Source organism: Ictidomys tridecemlineatus, chromosome 3, assembly GCF_052094955.1.
Source record: "Ictidomys tridecemlineatus isolate mIctTri1 chromosome 3, mIctTri1.hap1, whole genome shotgun sequence".
NCBI lineage: Eukaryota > Metazoa > Chordata > Mammalia > Rodentia > Sciuridae > Ictidomys > Ictidomys tridecemlineatus.
Window position 1 is genome coordinate 97,181,995 of NC_135479.1, and position 18,316 is coordinate 97,200,310.

General features: G+C 43.3%; 1 protein-coding gene across 1 annotated transcript; it reads left to right on the plus strand.

Annotated features, from left to right (window-relative positions):
• The first annotated feature begins 2,160 nt into the window (after positions 1–2,160).
• Positions 2,161–17,422, plus strand: Ssr3 (signal sequence receptor subunit 3). Its single transcript, XM_078043525.1, has 5 exons — positions 2,161–2,373; positions 3,207–3,333; positions 9,437–9,535; positions 13,923–14,054; positions 15,008–17,422. The coding sequence occupies exons 1-5, from the start codon at positions 2,241–2,243 to the stop codon at positions 15,072–15,074; spliced, it is 558 nt and encodes a 185-aa protein (XP_077899651.1). The 5' UTR covers positions 2,161–2,240; the 3' UTR covers positions 15,075–17,422.
• The last annotated feature ends 894 nt before the right edge of the window (positions 17,423–18,316 follow it).

Genomic DNA, 18,316 nt, shown 5'->3' on the forward strand with positions numbered 1-18,316 from the left:
ATTTCCATAATGAGATTTGCATTTCAAATAGGCTTTAAAACAGGAGCTGCCACACCCTTCCCAGTGTAACCCTGGATGATCTATTTGTTATTTTTTTAAAATTAAGATCTCAGTAAAAAAGTGGCTATGCCTTCTTTTTCTTTTTAAATATATTTTTAGTTGTAGTTGGACAAAATATCCTTATTTTATTCATTTATTTTTACATGGTGCTGAGGACTGAATCCAGTGCCTTGCACTGCTAGGTGAGTGCTCTACCGCTGAGCCACAATCCCAGCACAGCAGTGGCTTCTTTACCTGCTATGTGACTTGCAGTGCCTGCCATAGAAAAACATGTTATTAACTTACCAGACTTTCTTCCACAGAGGCATAAGCAATGGATGAGAGGAATCTGATATCCATATTCCTGACAGCAATTAGTATTATTGCTTAGATGTCCTCACCACAATTTGATGAGCGTAAAGTGATATAACACAATGTGAAGCCTGAAATTCACAGGTTAGAATCAGGCTCCTATAGAATCAAGTCTATCTGGATCCTTCATGGAGTTGAGTTATACTGAAAGGAGCAAAACCTACTGCAGATCTGTGCTTGGGTAGAATCTGTCACCCACCCCCTCCTGTTATTTAGCACATTATTAACCCTGTTTGTCCAGTGGCAGTATGTGTCTTGTTTTTAGATCTTGCCACTCTTCAAAAACAGCTGGAAAACAGTGCTCCAGTACCTCAAGTGTCTTACCTTCATGATCTTCATTTCCACTGCCATCAAAACCCTTCCCTGGCATAAGCAGCACTGCCTATCATGTTCCTCTAATTTACCTGTGAAAAAAATATTAAAATTCCTACTATTTTAGATTATTTTGCTTATACTTACTCTTCAGTTTAATAAAGTGCATTAAATTTTCTCAGCTGCTTTTTCTTCTTCTTCTTTTTTTTTTTTAACTGTGGATTGAACCCAGGGGCGCTTAACCACTGAGCAACATCCTCAACCCTTTTCATTTATTTATTTTTATTTTGAGACAGCCTCTCACTAAGTTGCTGAGGCTAGTTTTGAACTCCCAATTCTCCTGCATCAGCCTCTGGAGTTGTTGGGGTTAGTAGGCGTGTATGTTCCACAGTGCCCGTCAAACTCAAGATATTTTAAAATTAAGACTCTGAGTTTTCTGAAAATACACATTAACAAGATTGTCTATTTTTTCTTTTTTCATTTTGTGGAGAAATAGTGAACTTCTGGCATTTGGCAATATCTATTGCAGATAATGGAGAAAAACTCATTGGGTACCTATGTAGAGAAAAGACTGGAAAAGAATGAGGACAGAAAGCTCAATTAGGATGGAGGCTAAGCAGGTCGATTACAATTTGGATAAGGTGAGGGAGAAAGGTATCTCCAAAACTGTTTATAGGGAAGCTAGTGGATGAGGGAATTTTGCCTGGTGTACTGGGGTGTTCTCATGAATGCAGAAAAAAGGCATTTGCCAAGAGCGATGCGTTTGCGTTTTTTTTTTTTTTTTTTTGATGAAAAATGATAACTCGAGTTCGGCTGCCTTGGTGGGCACATCCAGGAGTTCTGAGCTCCCTGCCCAGCTCGCGTGCTTAGTGTTTTATTTAGTGTGGCTTTGGAGGCCACTACCTTGCAGGTTTAGCAGAAATAAATGTAATAACATAGGAAGCGTATGGGACAGGTGTCAGGCACTGCCTGCGTGGTGAGTGCCCTCCTCCTTCCAGAGGCTCCCTGCACCTGAGCTGTTTATTTCTTTGCTGCAAAGGCGTCAGTTGCGCTGGGAAAAAGCGGGGCAGCAGGGAGCTTGATGCAGGCCTCGCGAAGGCGGCACCCAAGGTGGACACGTGCAGGCTGCGCTGCACGGGCGCACTGGCCAACTGCTGGCTGAAATAACGAATGTAAGGCCCGGGGCCGGAAGAACCTTGAACTGTGCAATTTTGGAGACTGGAAAGACTCCTGTCAGGCGCTGGGGTGTCAATAAAGTTTTTTGATTAAAAAAAAGGTACCCATGACAACTACAAACCCCTTCCTCCCCATGACGTGCCGACACGTGGCGGCCAGAAACCCGGAAGTCTCGCGCGCTGGCCAATTAGACCTGGGGCCTCCGCCGCGGCTGGCCAATCCCGGGGCGCGCTGCACGCTGGCTCGCCTCCATGCCGCGCTGACGGGTCGCTGACGGGCCCGGGTGGGCGGGGAGGTCTCCGCTGCTAGCCCGCCGCCTTCGCTTTTGGACCAGCTCCGCCATGGCGCCCAAAGGTGGCTCCAAGCAGCAGTCAGAGGAGGACCTGCTTCTGCAGGATTTCAGCCGCAACCTCTCGGCCAAGTCGTCTGCGCTCTTTTTCGGGAACGCTTTCATCGTGTCCGCCATCCCCATCTGTGAGCGCCGCGGCGGGCGGGGACGTGGCGGGGACGTGGCGGGCCCGGGTTGGTGAGGGCGGGCGCCGCGCCCAGCTTGGTCCCGGAGGCGCGTGGCCTCCGAGCTGGGCCTCGCGTCGGGCGCCCCGGGGACAGAGGGTCCTTGCCGGGCGGGCCTTTGGGGTGGTGGCGGGTGCCATCGCGGAAGCGCGCGTCTGCTGCTCCTGCACACGCCGCCCCTTGCCGCCAGGAGCTGTGTGGGTGCGAGGCTCCAGGGACGGGCGAGCTGGCTGGGCCCGCCGGGTAGCCCCCACCCGGCCAGAAGGGCACCCTCCTTCCCCAGATGTGCAGGGTTAGGGTTAGTCCAGGGCCGGGGGGGGGGGGCGGCGGCCGCCTTGCGCAGCTTGTCTTGGAACCCAGGGATGGGGACTGCGGGCCCCGTCAAGAGCGTCTGCAGACATCGGGGTCTGGAGTTTGCTGCTCCTGCACTGCTGCACTGTTGTTGACAATCAGCTCCGAGGGAACCTGGCCAGTACTTTGTGCAGTGACCCGCTGGCCCGAAGGAGTCCCGCTTAGGTCTCAGATAAAGCCACGTCAGCAAGTACACCGGGCCGTCGTGAGATGGCCTGAACGCAGCTCATGGGACCCTGCTGCACTCAATTTTGAAGTCTTAGTGGAACCCGGGAAGTTCTGAACTGAGATTACTAATTCTTACAGTATCTCATTTCCAAAGATTATCATATACTATATTGGACTTCCTAACTCCGACTGTTGTAATGAATTTTAGCCTTTGTAACTGGGGTAGTAATGTCTTGTTCTCTTTTTTTCTCTCTCCTCCCTTTGTCTTGCTTCAGGGTTATATTGGCGAATATGGCATATGGATCTTATTCAGTCTGCTGTTCTGTATAGTGTGATGACCCTAGTAAGCACTTACTTGGTAGCCTTTGCATACAAGAACGTAAAATTTGTTCTCAAACACAAGTAAGTATATTTTTCAAGTGAAGATATGTTTGACTTATGGCATTATTTTTACATATTGCATTTTTTATAGTAGGTTGTCTTTTTTTTTTTTGTACCAGAGATTGAGCCCAAAGACCCTTAACCACTGAGCAACATCCCCAGCCCTTTTTATTTTTTATTTTGAGACAGGGTCTTGCTAAGTTGCTTAGGGCCTCTCCAAATTGCCGAGGCTTGCTTTGAACTTGAGATCCTCCTGCCTCAGCCTCTTGAGTCACTGGGATTACAGGCCTGTGACACTGTGCCCAGCTATAGTAGGATGTCTTAAAGTTCCTTTGTGTTTTAGTTTGAGTAAGCATTAGCTTGAAATGTGAACTGGGTATACCTTGGGAGGAAGGCCCTCTAATGTAGAAGGAATAGTGAACTAACTGAAGCGGAGACAAATCCATCTCACACCACTGTGGAAATAGGTTTTGAGTGTGGAATGAGAACATTTCAGCTTTAGCTTTACTCATGGGATTCATCAGAAGAAAAATCTCACCAAGCAAATTACCATTTCAGAAGCCCAGTGGCATTCTTTCTGGAAATTCTAGGCTACCCATTTATTACCTAGAAGTGAAAAAAAAAATGGTCATTTAAAAAAAATACATTTTAATTAACTCTCTTGACATTTTCACTGCTAATTACATTTTTCTTATAAGTATATTCAATATTAGTATTACCATATTTCTTTTGTTAAAGAACACATGTAATAAAACATGTAATTATTTTAACAATATCTGTTGGAGAAAAAAAATCCCAAGCCTTATCACAATAAATTTGTATATTATTATAAACAGTTGAATATTCTAGTTTCATAAAAGTTAAAATATGAGGTGAGTCTGGACTTAGGAATGTTAGTAATTTGTTATTTGTGAATACAATGGTTCTCATGGGAGGCAGGTAGGAATTGATGTTTAATTAGAAAAGGTGCCCTTTGAAGTTGTTTTCATGCATACTTTGGGAAAGCAGCATATTTCTGTTCCTTAGTGGGGCTTGTTTGATTATTTTTTTGAACTGGAGATTGAACTCAGGGACACTTGACTACTGAGCAACATCCCCAGCCCTATTTTGTATTTTATTTAAAGATGGGGTCTCCCTGAGTTGCTTAGTGCCTCGCTTTTGCTGAGGCTGGCTTTGAATTTGTAATCCTCCTGCCTCAGCCTTCTGAGCCGCTGGGATTACAGGCATTCACCACTGTGCCAACTCTGGTTTTGTGGGTTTTGTACTGTTCTGGGGATTGAACCCAGAGCCCCACATGGTAGGCAAATGCCCTACCACTTAGTTACATCTGCAGCCCTTTTTAAATTTTATTTTGAGACAGGGTCTTGTTAAGTTTTCTGGGCTGGCCCTGAATTTACAATCCTCTTGCCACAGCCTCCTGAGTCACTGGGATTACAGGCATTGGCCACCATGCCTGTTTCTTTGAGGTAGGTTGAATATTTGCTGAAATTTGAAGTGCCAGCAGGTTTTGTATATTCGATATCTTTTCATCTCTATAGTGTCTACTCCAGTTTGGACACTTTTTGCTTGGATTGCTGTAGCAGTCCCCATCTGGTCTCATAAAGCAGAAGTGGAGTCCCCCTGCCGTGTACTGTGTAGGGCTTGTTACTGCTAGCCCCCCAACTTCTAATCCTGGTTTTATGGGGTACAGAGTGTGTTCTTCCCTTGTCACCATATTTGTTCTGTCACTCTAACTCATCATGGCCTTCTTTTTTCTAATGTATTAAAGCCAAGTTGTCTAGCCCCTGGGGTGCACGTCATCTGCTTCCTCTAGAGTCTGGCCTCACCTTTCACAATTGGTCCTTGGTGCCATCCTTTGTTTTGTGCCTGCCCAACCTTTAGGCTGCTCTCCCTTCCTTCGTGATCTCACATGCCTGTTATCTCGAGGCTAAGGAAACTTCCAGAGGAATCATCTTGTCTTGGTTCATTTGCTATTGTCCCTCTGTTAGGCTCTTTCTGGTGATAAGGGGTAGCATGTGTTGGGAGGGTCTCAGTTGATACAAGAATGTAAAATTTGTTCTCATAAAAAGAAATGGCCTCAGCAGCATAGGCTTCAGGCTGCGGTTCTGGCAGACCAGCAGGGTACTCAGGCCACTTCGTCATTTTCCTATTTGACAGCCCTTCACCAGCTACCATTTCAGGCTTCAGCCCATCTCAGCCTTGGCTGCCCATGGCCATCTGGATAGGGAAGCCCCCAGAGGTGGGAACTCACATGATTTGTCCTTTGTCCCTTGCAACTCAGTCCCTTGGGCACTCAGCATTTTAACTTGTTCTCATACCATTTTCATTCACCTCTTTGGATATTAAAGTCATGCTTCTTTATCTGCTCATTTCCACCTTAGGCTTCTTGAGGGCAACTACTGTATCTTTTGCTTTATGTCCCTTGTAACAGTTAATGGTATATTTGGTTCAGTAAAATTTCAGTGACTTACTGACTTAATAGATTCAGAGTAGAACTTTTTTGTCATAGCTTTGGTTTAATAAATGTTGCTTTTTTTTTGGTACTGGGAATTGAACCCAAGGTGCTTAATTAACCACTGAGCCACATCCCCAGCCCTTTTTTTCATATTTTATTAGAGACAGGGTCTCGATGAGTTGCTAAGTGCCTTGCTGAGTTGCTAAGACTGGCTTTGAACTCTCAATCCTCTTGTTTTAGCCTCTGAACTGCTGGGATTACAGGCATGCACCACCACACCCAGCTTAAATGTTGCTTTTGATATCGAAACGAGTATAGACTTGTAAGATGGTTAAGGCTCAGACACCCAGTGCTGGTAGTTGATCATGGTGAAAAGAATGGCTTCAGAGGCGCAGTCTGGATTCCATTGTCAACTCTGCTGCTCTTATGTGTATGACTTAAGTATACATTTTGCCCATTTTGTGGACTTCAGATTCCCAAACTGGAAAATAGGGTTACTAATGGTATACCTCAGAGGGTGGTGAGGATTAAATGGGATCACATGAGTGCTGTATTAAGCACAGTGTTTGGCACATGATATATGTTTAGGTGCAGGGTTGGAGAGGTTGGGGGTAAGAGGAATTGTTTTTTAAACATGGCTTAATTTAAACAATGTTTGCAAGATATTTTAAATTTAAGACATTAAATTTACATGTATATATACATATATTTAATTCTGGAGAGGTTCTGACTTACGGATGTAAAAAAATAAAATAAGAAAAATATAGTCGGGTGTGATGGTACTTACATGTAATCAATCCCAATGACTCAGGATGCTGAGGCAGGAGAATAGCAAGTTCAAGGCCAGCCTTAGCAACCTAAGTAGACCCTGTCTCAAAAGGAAATAAAAAGGGTTGGGTGTGGCTCAGTGACAGAGCCCCCTGGGTTTAATCCCTAGTGCCATACACTTGTAGGCAGGATTCATTTTGTGGTTATCTCAGTCCCTCAGGTAGGCTGCTGGAGGGACTTCTATTCAAAGCAATTGGCACTGAACGAGGTTTGTTTTTGAAAGTCCTCGACAGAGAGGGCTTCCTCTGGTAGTCAGCCTATAGTGTGGTGGTCATGCCTCTGGTTGGTGAGTATAGAATTCTAAACTTGGAAGAGCAATGACTGGTTATCTGGTTGAGGTTCTTTGAGGAAGATTTGCCATGTGGATAATTGAAGTTGACTATTTGTCCCAAAGATGCTTAGAGAAAACTAACACTTTTTTTTGGAACTAAGGATTGAAACTAGGGCCTCTAACACTGAGCCACATCCCCAGCCTTTTCTATTTTTTATTTCAAGACAGGTTCTTACTGAGTTGCTTAGGACCTCACTTAGTTGCTAAGGCCGCCTCATGCTTGACTCTTCCTGTCTCTACCTCCCAAACTGCTGAGTATTATAGGTGTGTGCTAACACTCTCTCTGTTTTTTTTTTTTTTGTATCAGGGATTAAACCCAGGATATGAGCCATATCCTCAGCCCCTTTTATTTTTTTTATTTTGAGATAGGGTTGTTTAGGGGCTCTCTTTAAGTTGCTGAGGCTGGTCCTTGAACTTGCAATCCTCCTACCTTAACCTCCCGAGCTTCTGGGATTACAGGTGTGTGCCACCATGCTCAGCAAAACTAACTCTTTTGAAGATAGTTTACTTCTTGTCCTAACACTCTGACAGTCATGTGTATGTTTTTTTTTTTTTTTTATTCAACTGAGAAAAAGATTTGTTATAAACCATGCCCATTTCTTTTTAGTAGGTCCTTTATGACAAAAAGGTTGTCTGATGTTCAATTCAAGAAACACTTCCTTAGTTATTGGTCTGCTAGTGGTTCAGAGGGCATGAAGAGTTTCTGCCTTTAGAGCCTCACATCTCAGGAATGGAGGAAACCTTGTTCCAGATTTTTTAACAATAAAATCAGTCAAGTGAGGTTGGGGTTTTGGAATGAAAAGCCTTGTAGGACCCAGGAGTATCTCTTAAAAGGACAGCTATTTGTCCCGTGAACTGCCTTTTTCTTTAGGTTGTGAGCCTTTTACAGAAATACATTTTGTTTGAAGTTAGCAGTTTTTTCTTTTCTTTCTTTTTTTTTGGGGGGGAGGTGGGAAGCACCAAGGATTGAACTCAGGGCGCTTAACCCAGAGCCATATATTTAGCCTTTTTATTTTTTATTTTGAGACAGGGTCTTGCTGAGTTGCTTAGGACCTTGCTAAGTTACTGAGGCTGACCTCAAACTTATAATCCTGCGTCCCCCATTTGAATCAAATGTATGATATGTCAAGATCATTGTATTGTCATGAGCAACTAATAAAAAAAAAAAAATCCTGCATCAGCCACCTGAGTTGCTGGAATTGCCAGCATGTGCCCACTGTGCCTGGCATGCAGCTAGCAGTTTTTGTCAATGTCAGTTCTTTTTTTTTTTTTAATATATATATTTGTTTTAAGTTGTAGTTAGACACAATATCTTTATTTTATTTATTCATTTTTATGTGGTGCTGAGGATCGAACCCAGGGTCTTGCATGTACTAGGTGAGCGCCCTACTGCTAAGCCACAACCCCAGCCTGTCGATGTCAGTTCTGATTCCATACTTGAGTGAGCTAGAGATGGAGTCATAGGTGACCCTCAGTTTGTGCTCACCTTATATCCCAGAAATCCTTATGTCTGAATGAAGATTGGAATTGGCCACCTTGAGCGATATTGGCTTTTCTCCTGTGAACTCTGGCTTGGTTTCTCCAGTTTTGCTCCACAACTGACTGATTAAGAACAGCATGGTAGTGGGGAGTTGACTGCTTGATGTTATTGTAGTGGGACTGGTAGTGGATTTTGCTTGTGGTCAGTTATCATTCATATTTTTGATGAGCTAGTTGTTCTTAAGAGAAATATACTATGTTGAATTTAAATGTAATGGTCTATAGGTAGCTGTTTTATTTCAATGTAGTTTAAATTTTACTGACAACCCCTTTGGATGAAACTCATCTGCACATTTATTTTTTGGGTGAGTATACATTAATTTTTCTTGCCTCTGACTTTGTGCTGCAGATTCCTAGCTGAGTAACGCCCTTTTTTGACTGACTCAGTATTAGCTTTTGGTGTGGTCCTACAACCAGTGGATAATTTAACTAAAAGTGGGATGCTTATTCTCTGACCGTGTTGTATTATTTCTTTTTAAATAAATTGTCCTTTGGAGTAGAATTAAAGCATAAAACTTTAAGATATTTCAGCTGTTAGTTTCCCTTTGTTTATTAAGTCAAGTTTTTGCTCCTATAATTTACTGGGAATTAAAATCATTTATCATTTACTAATGTCTTATGAACTTTGAATTGTTAAATTATAGGTTAAAATAAAATGTGGTTATAATGATTCATAATTAAATTGTGCTAATAGCATTTGACTTTTGTATTCATATAAAATACCTAAACTTTGGAAAATTCTCTCTTTTAAGCAGAAATCAAAGCACATAACTAATAAACCACATCTCAGGATTTTCCTGAGCTCAGTCTTGGCCAGTACAATCTAATAAACTTGGAACTTTCTGTCAGTTTATTTTCTTGAAATTAAAGTATCATTCAGTTGCTGATGCCAAGTTGGAGTGGAGTGTTTCTGGGAGAGGTGGCGCCCCCAGCTGGAGCAAGTGGAAACCTTTTTCTCCTTTTCTTTCCAGAGTAGCTCAGAAGAGGGAGGATGCTGTTTCCAAAGAAGTGACTCGGAAACTCTCGGAAGCTGATAATAGGAAGATGTCTCGAAAGGAGAAGGATGAAAGGTTTGACTTCTTAACTGTTAGCAGTAACCTCAAAAGCGGGTACTTGGGAGAAAATAAGTTGGTGATTTCTGCTTAAGAGAATGTGGACACTGGACTTGTAGCAGCAGTGGAGCTGGGAATGGGAACAGCTGCCTCTGGAGTTTTTATTACACTGGATATTGTCTTTGAGCTCTGCACAGTTGATTTATTCTCCTGAAGAATGAAGTAGCTACTGTTACCAGCTCCATTTTACACCCGAGGAAGCTGAGGTCCAGAGAACTTGGGTAACTTGCCCAAGGACATAGATGAGTCCTTGTAGATCCGTGATAATGCAGGCATCCTGACTGGAGGATGGAAGCTGACTATTCTGGAATATAGGCAGCTCAGGCTTTGTCCTGTGCAGTGTCTGCCTGTGGTACGTACCTATGTGGCCTTGAGCACGTCACCTCATCTCAGTCTGAAGGGCTTACAGTGTTCTGTTAGCATTTTGAGGTGGCATTTCTGAGTCTGTGCTTCCCATGGGACATCCAGTTCTTGGATGGAAACTGGTTGTATTGTTTGGGGAAAGAAAGAACCAGGCTTGTCTGCTGCTGTTGGGTGCTCTGCAGGGTTTTTTAGCTGCCCTCCCAATTTTTTCTGCCAGCTTCTCTTAGAAGTCTTGTTCAACAGTCTACCATTTGAGTTGCCCAAGTCTCTGCACAGAGAGTAAACTGAAGAGTTGCCAGATGGTTTGATGGAGTCATGAGCTGGTTGTTTTCATGGTTCATAAGTTTTCATATCAGCAATATGCTTTGTGGGACACAATTTTTACCACATTTTGTTCCAGAAAGATTTTGTGGGGGTACTTGTGATATTAAAAAAAAGTAATAAAGAGCTGAGGTTGTGGCTCAGAGGTAGAGCGCTTGCCTAGCATGTGCCGGGCCTTGGGTTCGATCCTCAGCACCATGTAACAATAAATAAGTAAAATAAAGGTATTGTGGCCAACTGCAACTAAAAAATAAATATTTAAAAAATAAAAGTAATAAGCTGGGTGCAATGGTGCATGCTGTAATTTAAGCAAAAATCAGGAGGCCAAGGCAGGAGGGTTGGGAGTTTGAGGCCAACCCTGGGCAACTTAGGTCCTGTATAAAAATAAAAAGTGGATTGGGGATGTAGATCAGTGGCAAAACACCCCAGGGTTCAATCCTCAGTCAGTCTCTCTCTCTCTCTCTCTCTCTCTCTCTCTCTCTCTCTCTCTCTCTCTCTCTCTCACACACACACACACACACACACACACACACACACACACACACACAAATTGCCTAAGATCAGAAACCATCTTGAAGTTTAAAGGTATTTGAACAGAAATGTGGAGTTAGCATTTGAGTTTGAGTACCCTGAGCTCCCGGGTGTCTGGGGAAGCATCTGAGGTCACACAGCTTTCCTTATCTGATGGGAGCAGCGTGTAAGCCCTTCTGAAAAGAAACTTTCCTGGCACTGAGTCTTGGAAGGACTTTATCAAGTGCATCCTTATTTAAGGCACACTGAGTAACTTAATGAACAATGTCTTCTGCAGTGGTTTTGGAAAGGCACCAGAGCAAAATGAAGTGATTACCTCCTGTAATCCTTTACACAGCTGGAGGCACAGGGAGCAGCTGTAATGAGGTCTGGCTGCAGAGCTTTCTGATTGCATGTTTTGCATAGGAATAGAGGGTAGACAATTCAGAGCACTTTCTTTAGAAACCTTTTTGATGAATTATATTGTTTGGAACAGTGTTTCCTACATGGGGGTGCCTATCATAATTACCCACATTTTAGAATGCCTGTTCCAGCTCTCTTTTGGAGGGTGGTACCGGGGATTGAACTCAGGGACATTGAACCAAATCCCTAACCCTGTTTTATATTTTAGGGATAGGGTCTCATTGAGTTGCTTAGCACCTTAATTTTGCTGAGGCTGGTTCTGAACTCATGATCCTCCTGTCTCAGCCTCCTGAGCTGCTTACAGGCATGTGTCATGGCACCTGGCAGTTATAGCTCTTTTAAGGTTTGGGTAATGGATGTCTCAAAATGGGTCTCTTCTGCCTACTGTAGAATTGCCTGGTTGGTCTGGTACTTGTTCTTGATCCTGGAACATACCTTGAAATTTTCCTCATATAACATTCAGGTAGTCTTTAGTAGTCGACCAGAGTTGGAATTGGGAGTGAGAACTCTGCTGTTTGCTGGATTAGGTATTTAAAAGTAGGGTGAGGTGAAGGTTCTATGGATGTGTGAATTTCTCTCTATCATCAGGAGAAATTTGTCCTGTTAGTATTTCTCTCACCAAATCCACAGTGGAACAGCCTCACCCATCTGTATTCAAGATTGACACTGATGGCTGGGACCAGAAACTGATGAGTTTATCTGTGAGGGCAAGTGGCTTCCGAGAGGTTTGATCTAAGAGAAGGTTTCTCAGCTCTTTACCTAGATGTGTGTCTTCCCAATCTCCCTTGATAGTCATTTGGAGTCTGTACTCCCTGCCCCTTTTTAAATATCCATTTGTCCAATGGTGGAAATAAGCAGAGAGGAGCTGGAGATTCATTAACATTTGTTCCAGATGTGAGTGTTATTTTGTTGGTTTATCTGTCATTTAGCATTATTTGATTATAGTAGTTGCTGTTTGTTCTCAACTTTTCTCTTTTAGGACTGTCTCCCTGGGAAATATTCTCTCAAGCTGGATTCCTCCCAGGGAAGCTTTGGCAGAACATTGGCAGTGAGGGTATTTGGGGGTTTACATTTTTTTTTAATGTAATACTCATTACATGGGTGGACCAGAGATCCTCTGCAGGCTGTCATGGTGCTGACGTGTGTACGCTGATTTGAGCGGGTGACAGTCAGGTGACCTCATGGAAGGCAGTTCTGGTTCAGGACTGGCAGGAAGGAGTCAGGGGAAGGGCTGGCGGCCTGTGGGGTCTGTCTCCAGAGGGTTCTGCCGGAGTTGAGGGTGGATGTGATGGGGCTGGGATTTCTGCACCGGGTGGTATGGACTCTGTATCTTGCAAAGTTTGATTTTGTTGTACTAGTGTAAGAATGGTTAAAATAGATTTCCTCCAATTTCAAGTCAAATGCTTTCAAATTTCATGTGAAATCAGAAGGGGTATTTGGGTTAGTGGCTGCACTTAAAGTCCTTTCCTGGGGCTGGGGTTGTGGCTCAGTGGTAGAGTGCTCACCTAACATGCATGAGGAACTAGGTTCTATCCTTAGCACCAATAAATGTAAAATAAAGACATGTGTCCACCTAAGACTTAAGAATAAATATTAAAAAAAAAAAAAAGTCCTTTCTTTCCTCCAGACTTAAGAGTTTGTTGAAACTTAAGTTGAGTGTGTCCATAAAATCAGGGAAATATGGCATCTGTGTCAGAGACTGCACATTTTTCTTAGATGAGGCTAAGGTGGTGACACCCTTCGTGTAGCCCTTCACAGCCAGGCTGGCTGACCTCAGATTAGAACACTTGATGAATAAGTCTCATCAGTTGCCAGGATGCCAGCCGTGGAGTTTGTTGTCCTGAGGGTGGGGTGTGTGGGAATGAGTCATCTCCCTCCAGGGAGGGGGATTCTTTTTTGGGGACAAAACGTCTATAGCAGTGGCTTTCAATATTTTAAATAATGATCCACAGTGAAAACAGTATATTTTTAAAAACTGCTTTACAAAGTTTAATCAAATCAAAAGGAATCAAGTCTGCCTTATTCAGAGGTGCCCTGGACCTTCCTCTTGTCTGTGTGAATGGGTAAAAGAAAAGGCTGATAAAGTGCTGGTGCTTTAGGAAGATGATATAGCAGAGAAAGGAAAACAAGGGGCTGGGTTAGAGCGCTCGCCTAGTGGGCGTGAGGCACTGGATCCCAACCTCAGCACCACATAAAAATGAAATAAAGATATTGTGTCCACCTACAACTAAAATATAAATATTAAAAAAAGAAAAAGTAAAACAAAAAGTAAAAGGGTTTTTATAGAAGTTTAAAAAGTCCCCTCGTGGATCAAGCAGATTATTTGCAGTAAATAATGATGGTTGACGATGGCCCGCTGTACTTGGTGTTTCCTTCTTTAAGTGGAAATTGAAGGCTGAGAGCCACAGGCCAGCAGCCTAGGAGCTCCCTGAGCCATGAGATGTAGGTGGAGACTGGGAAAAGGGGCCCTCTTAGGTGTGGGTGGGGTCCTGCCAGCTGCAGTTTTCACCCCTTCCTCTCTGTCCCTGGTGGCCTGGGAGGAATGGAACACCCAGCACCTGTAGTAAGAGAGTTAGAAGTCTAGGGATAAAGGTGATGATTCTGTGTTTAACATTGTAAACGGGTTCTCAGCCCTGAGCACATTGGGAGCAACTACTGACAGTGACTGGGAGCTACGTAGTGTTTGAAGTTCTGGATCCTGCTTACAAACTTGTTTCTGTGTCTCTAGAATCTTGTGGAAGAAGAATGAAGTTGCCGACTATGAAGCTACAACGTTTTCCATCTTCTATAATAACACTCTGTTCCTGGTCTTGGTCATCGTTGCCTCCTTCTTCATTCTGAAGAACTTCAACCCCACAGTGTATCCTTTAGAAGCCTGGACACAGGAGCTGGTTTTTGTTTTGACTTGTCTGGGTATTTTAGTGGGAAGAAAAACTGCTCTGGGAGTCAGTCCATTAAGTAGCACTGACTTTAGGCAGGTTTCTGGACACTTCAAAGAACAGTTTTTGGTTTGATTTAAAAAAATTTTAAGTTTGTATGATAAACAAGATTTGCAAAGCAGACTATTTCCATTGGGTATGTAATGACGTACACCTGCCTACTTAAGAAATTCCAAGGAGGCAGAACAAACTTGCCTTCTTGGGTAGCTTCTAACATCATTCTTTGGGAGTGGAGACTGGGTGATAGCTGGTGTAGTTACATGGGCACAAATTATCATCTTATTAATGTTTCAAGCTGCTTTTAAATTGAGCTGAGCTTGTGGGCAAGAGTCTTGTCCTTTGTTCAGATAACTTATTGGAGGTGTTGTCCAGGAACACACAGCCAGGCTTTGCCAGTCTGGGCTTGTGGTGGAGAAGATGAGGCCCCTCCAGCTTGCACCTTCTGGGAGGACTGGAGTGGACCTCAGACTGAGAGTGGCGGTGAACTTTCAAACCCCCTGCTTTGCCAGCTGCAGCAAGTGTCCTGGTTGGCAGGAAGTTCCCCTTCTTTGCTGTTGGGTGGGGTCAAGTCCCTCCTGCATGTTCTTCCATCAGTTTTCATGAGGGTGAAGTAGGATTCAGATGGTTCTTGTGGTCATGTGTTCTAGGTTCATCTCTGTTTAGTTTTAAAAATGGAAACATTCCCTGTGAGTGTTTTACATTCTCTAGAGCCTCCCATTTTGTAAGTTGGGTTTGTAGATAATGGGGCTGCATGTCATTGAGATTCTACTGGGTTTCAGGAGGGAAGCAGTGTGTTCCAAAGGAATGGGCTTTTAGTTTTGTTGAAAAACTAACTTTGGGTTCTTAACTTTTCCTTAACACTAAATTCTCACAGGAACTACATTTTGTCCATAAGTGCTTCGTCAGGACTCATCGCCCTCCTATCTACTGGTTCCAAGTAGACATGTCAGCTTCGCCCCCTGGCTTTGTGTTGATGGGTGGCCTGTGGCATGTGGAAAAGCAGCAGGGTGGTTGGGGTGGGAGACACACAAGACGTTTTTATAGTCTGGAATTTGAGGGTTTAAAAAAATGCAACAGAATGTAATTGAGTTTTGTTTATTGGCTCTTTTTGACAGATTGTTGAAATTAAATGAATTGAAAGGGAAACTCAGAGTACCAGGACATTTATTAAAAGGCGAGAAGTCTTGCAATGTGCTATAATCTCGAGGAGAAAATAACTCGTTTCCTTGATCCATCAGAGGTCACAGTAACCTGGGCCGAACTGTTATTATTTATAATGGTAGCAAGAAGTTAATAACTGGTTCTCTGTGTTCCAAGCACAACATTACAACTTTTTTTGAACCATAAATATCAGAATGAATCCTCAGGGGATTAAACAGAAGCCTCATGTTTATGAGTCTCTGGACTTGTGATTTGTAAGAACTCAAAGTTTAAAACATGATTTCTCCAGCTTGGAGAAGAGAAGCTTGTGGAAAAGTTTCTTTTTTTTCTTCCGTAAGAAAGGCAGCCAAGGTAGCAACCTAAGAATAGTGTCCAGGTTCACAAGAGCTGTAAAGTGCTGCTGGGCTTGTGACCTGGCCCCGGTGGCCAGGAGTCAGCTTGACCCTACCATGTTGGTGACCTGTGCAGCCACTGGGTCAAGGTTCTGCTAGACCAGGGTCTCATGCCCCGGGGTTGAGGTTGAGTAAAGAGGGAGGCCTGTCCTGTACAGCGTCAGGTAAGGGACCCAAGTCATGCTTGTCACGCTCGTGAACTTGGTTCTGGAATGCTGAGGACTCCACGAGGAGGTGACAGTGGTGAATGCTTGTCAGCAGTTTTTCATGAGGGCTTTCCTCGGTTTACCCGCTAGTTCACAGCTTCCTGTTGATTGTGATCAAATAATGGTCTCTTCAGGTTTTGGGGGTTTAGCTGAGAGCGGTCTCTATTTTTTTGCCAGAATATGTACAGTTATTATCGTTTTCTGTTTGTGCTATGACTTGAAAAAGTTTGGGAATCTCTTTATCACTCATGATATTGGTTTCATATAGTTATTAGCTTTTGACTATATCCAGTAATTTCCTACCAGGAATACCTCAAGGGAAATATATTCCCAATCTTCAGTGTCCACTTCTAAATTTAAGTGAACATTATCAGCTGGTTGTGATGCACATTCCCAGCCACTCGGGTGGCTGAGGCAGGAGGATTTTAAGTTGGAGGCCAGACTGGGCAATTTAGTGAGACCCTGTCTCAAAAATTAAAAGGGATGTAGGTATAGCTCAGTGGTAGAGCCCTTTTAGCCTGCATGAGGCCCTGGGTTCAGTCGTCAACACTATCTTACTTGAGTGCTATTGGATGTATGGGTGGGCTGCATCTGGAACGTAGAGGGAAGATGGGCAGGCCAGCTCGGCACAGTGGTCCTCCCCATCCTCTGCGTTGAGGGTGCTCCTGGACATTTGCAGATCTTCATTCTGCTGCATTATTACGTGAGTGCTGTTGCTGGAGGGGGTGGAGTGAATGGACAAGTCGGAAGACATTTGCCACAGGATTAGGTGACACATAAGAGGCTCATTTTTATTGTTCTCTCATTTTACTCTAAGGCTGATTAAAAAGCAGTAAAAGCAGTCAGAGTGTGGGGCACGGAGTTTTGAGTACCACTCCATCTGCTTGCTTGGCCAAAGGAGTCTTCGGAAACCAGAGCTGCACACACTTTTCAGGTGGGGCAAAAACCTACCTCTAGAGGGCAGTGTCTGTGTTGTGGGGACAGTTGCCACCTTTCCTGCTGCCTAGCTGAGAGGGCTGGGGGAACAGGACTCAGCCCAGTTTCTTAAGACTCTTGGATTAATGAGCCAAAAATGTGTGGGATAGCAAGCAAACGAAACTCTTCCGTCCCAAATGCCCTCATAGCAGCCTTTGTATCTAGTTGTGATGACGTTTGCTGACCTTCCATACTGTTTGATGAGTTTCTGTGCCCAGAAGACATATTCATACTTGAGCTGTTCCATCAAGGATTTACTGACCTAGCACTTTTGGGAAATGCAGAGCCTTTCGTTGTCAAAAAGAGCTGTGTGGCAATTGGAATTGTGATGTGCTAAATCATATTTAAATAGTAAAACCTGCTGCAGAATTTTTATCTTAAAAAACCTCTGTATCAACACCAGTAGAATAAAAGGGTTTCTGCTGTAATTGGGATTCAAAGTGATTATATTCTGTTTTTTTACACTTGTGATAGGTAAAACTTAAGATTGTTAAACATTTTTATTTCCCTATTTTTAGTTTCATCATTTACAACAATAAAAATTGTGGATTGCAATTTGAGATTGTCATATTTGGTGTATTATTGCAAGTTGGACAGGATAATTTGAAATAAGGTTTGAAGTTAACTAAAATATGGAGGTTGAATTTATTCAAAATTCTTACCAAAAGTCTTGCTTAGATGTACAATTAAACTTTGCTTTTTAAAATCTGTGTTTTCCCTAGATTTTTTTATATGATCCCTATGAGTAAGTACATCATCTTAATTACATTATTTCTCATTAGTGGTCATTTTAATTTCCCACATGGGTGACCTACCTTTTCTTGGTTACTGACTGGATGACTGTGTGGGCGGACGGAGTGCATCACAGTGACAGTGGTGTCTGCCTGCTGCCAGGTGCCCGTTGCACCTTGCTGCTTTATTTCTGTGTATAAGTTGTAGGCTTCATGTTTCTGGACAACAAGGAAGACACACACACACCCATGGATGGATCTGGGCGATAAGGGCTTGTGGACTCCCACTGGGTAGTTAACAGTGAGTCTTCTGACTACAGGTAGACTTTCAGGAGGTGTTAGAGACCAGCTTCTTATTGGCCTTCGCAGGTTTTCCTTGGACCTCTTGGACTTCTTCATCTTAGCTAATTCCCGAATTTGGATTCCTATTCAAGCATTATAAATTTAAAAATAGTCATATAAAATTACTTATGTTTACATAAAACTTAAAGTTTAAAGGAAAAAATGATTCTTAAGGAGCACTGGACACAGTGTGTAGGCTCTGGGCCTGGGGTTGCCATCAATGGGCTGTGTCTTGGTGGCTCCATTCATCTCCTGGTCCACTCTCCTGGTCAGGAGTGACTTCACACAGCGCCATTGTTCTCAAAAAGTTGCCATCTAACTCTTGACTCTGGCACTCTGTTCAGGAGATGGAGTGTGTGTTCCCGAGACGGGAAGC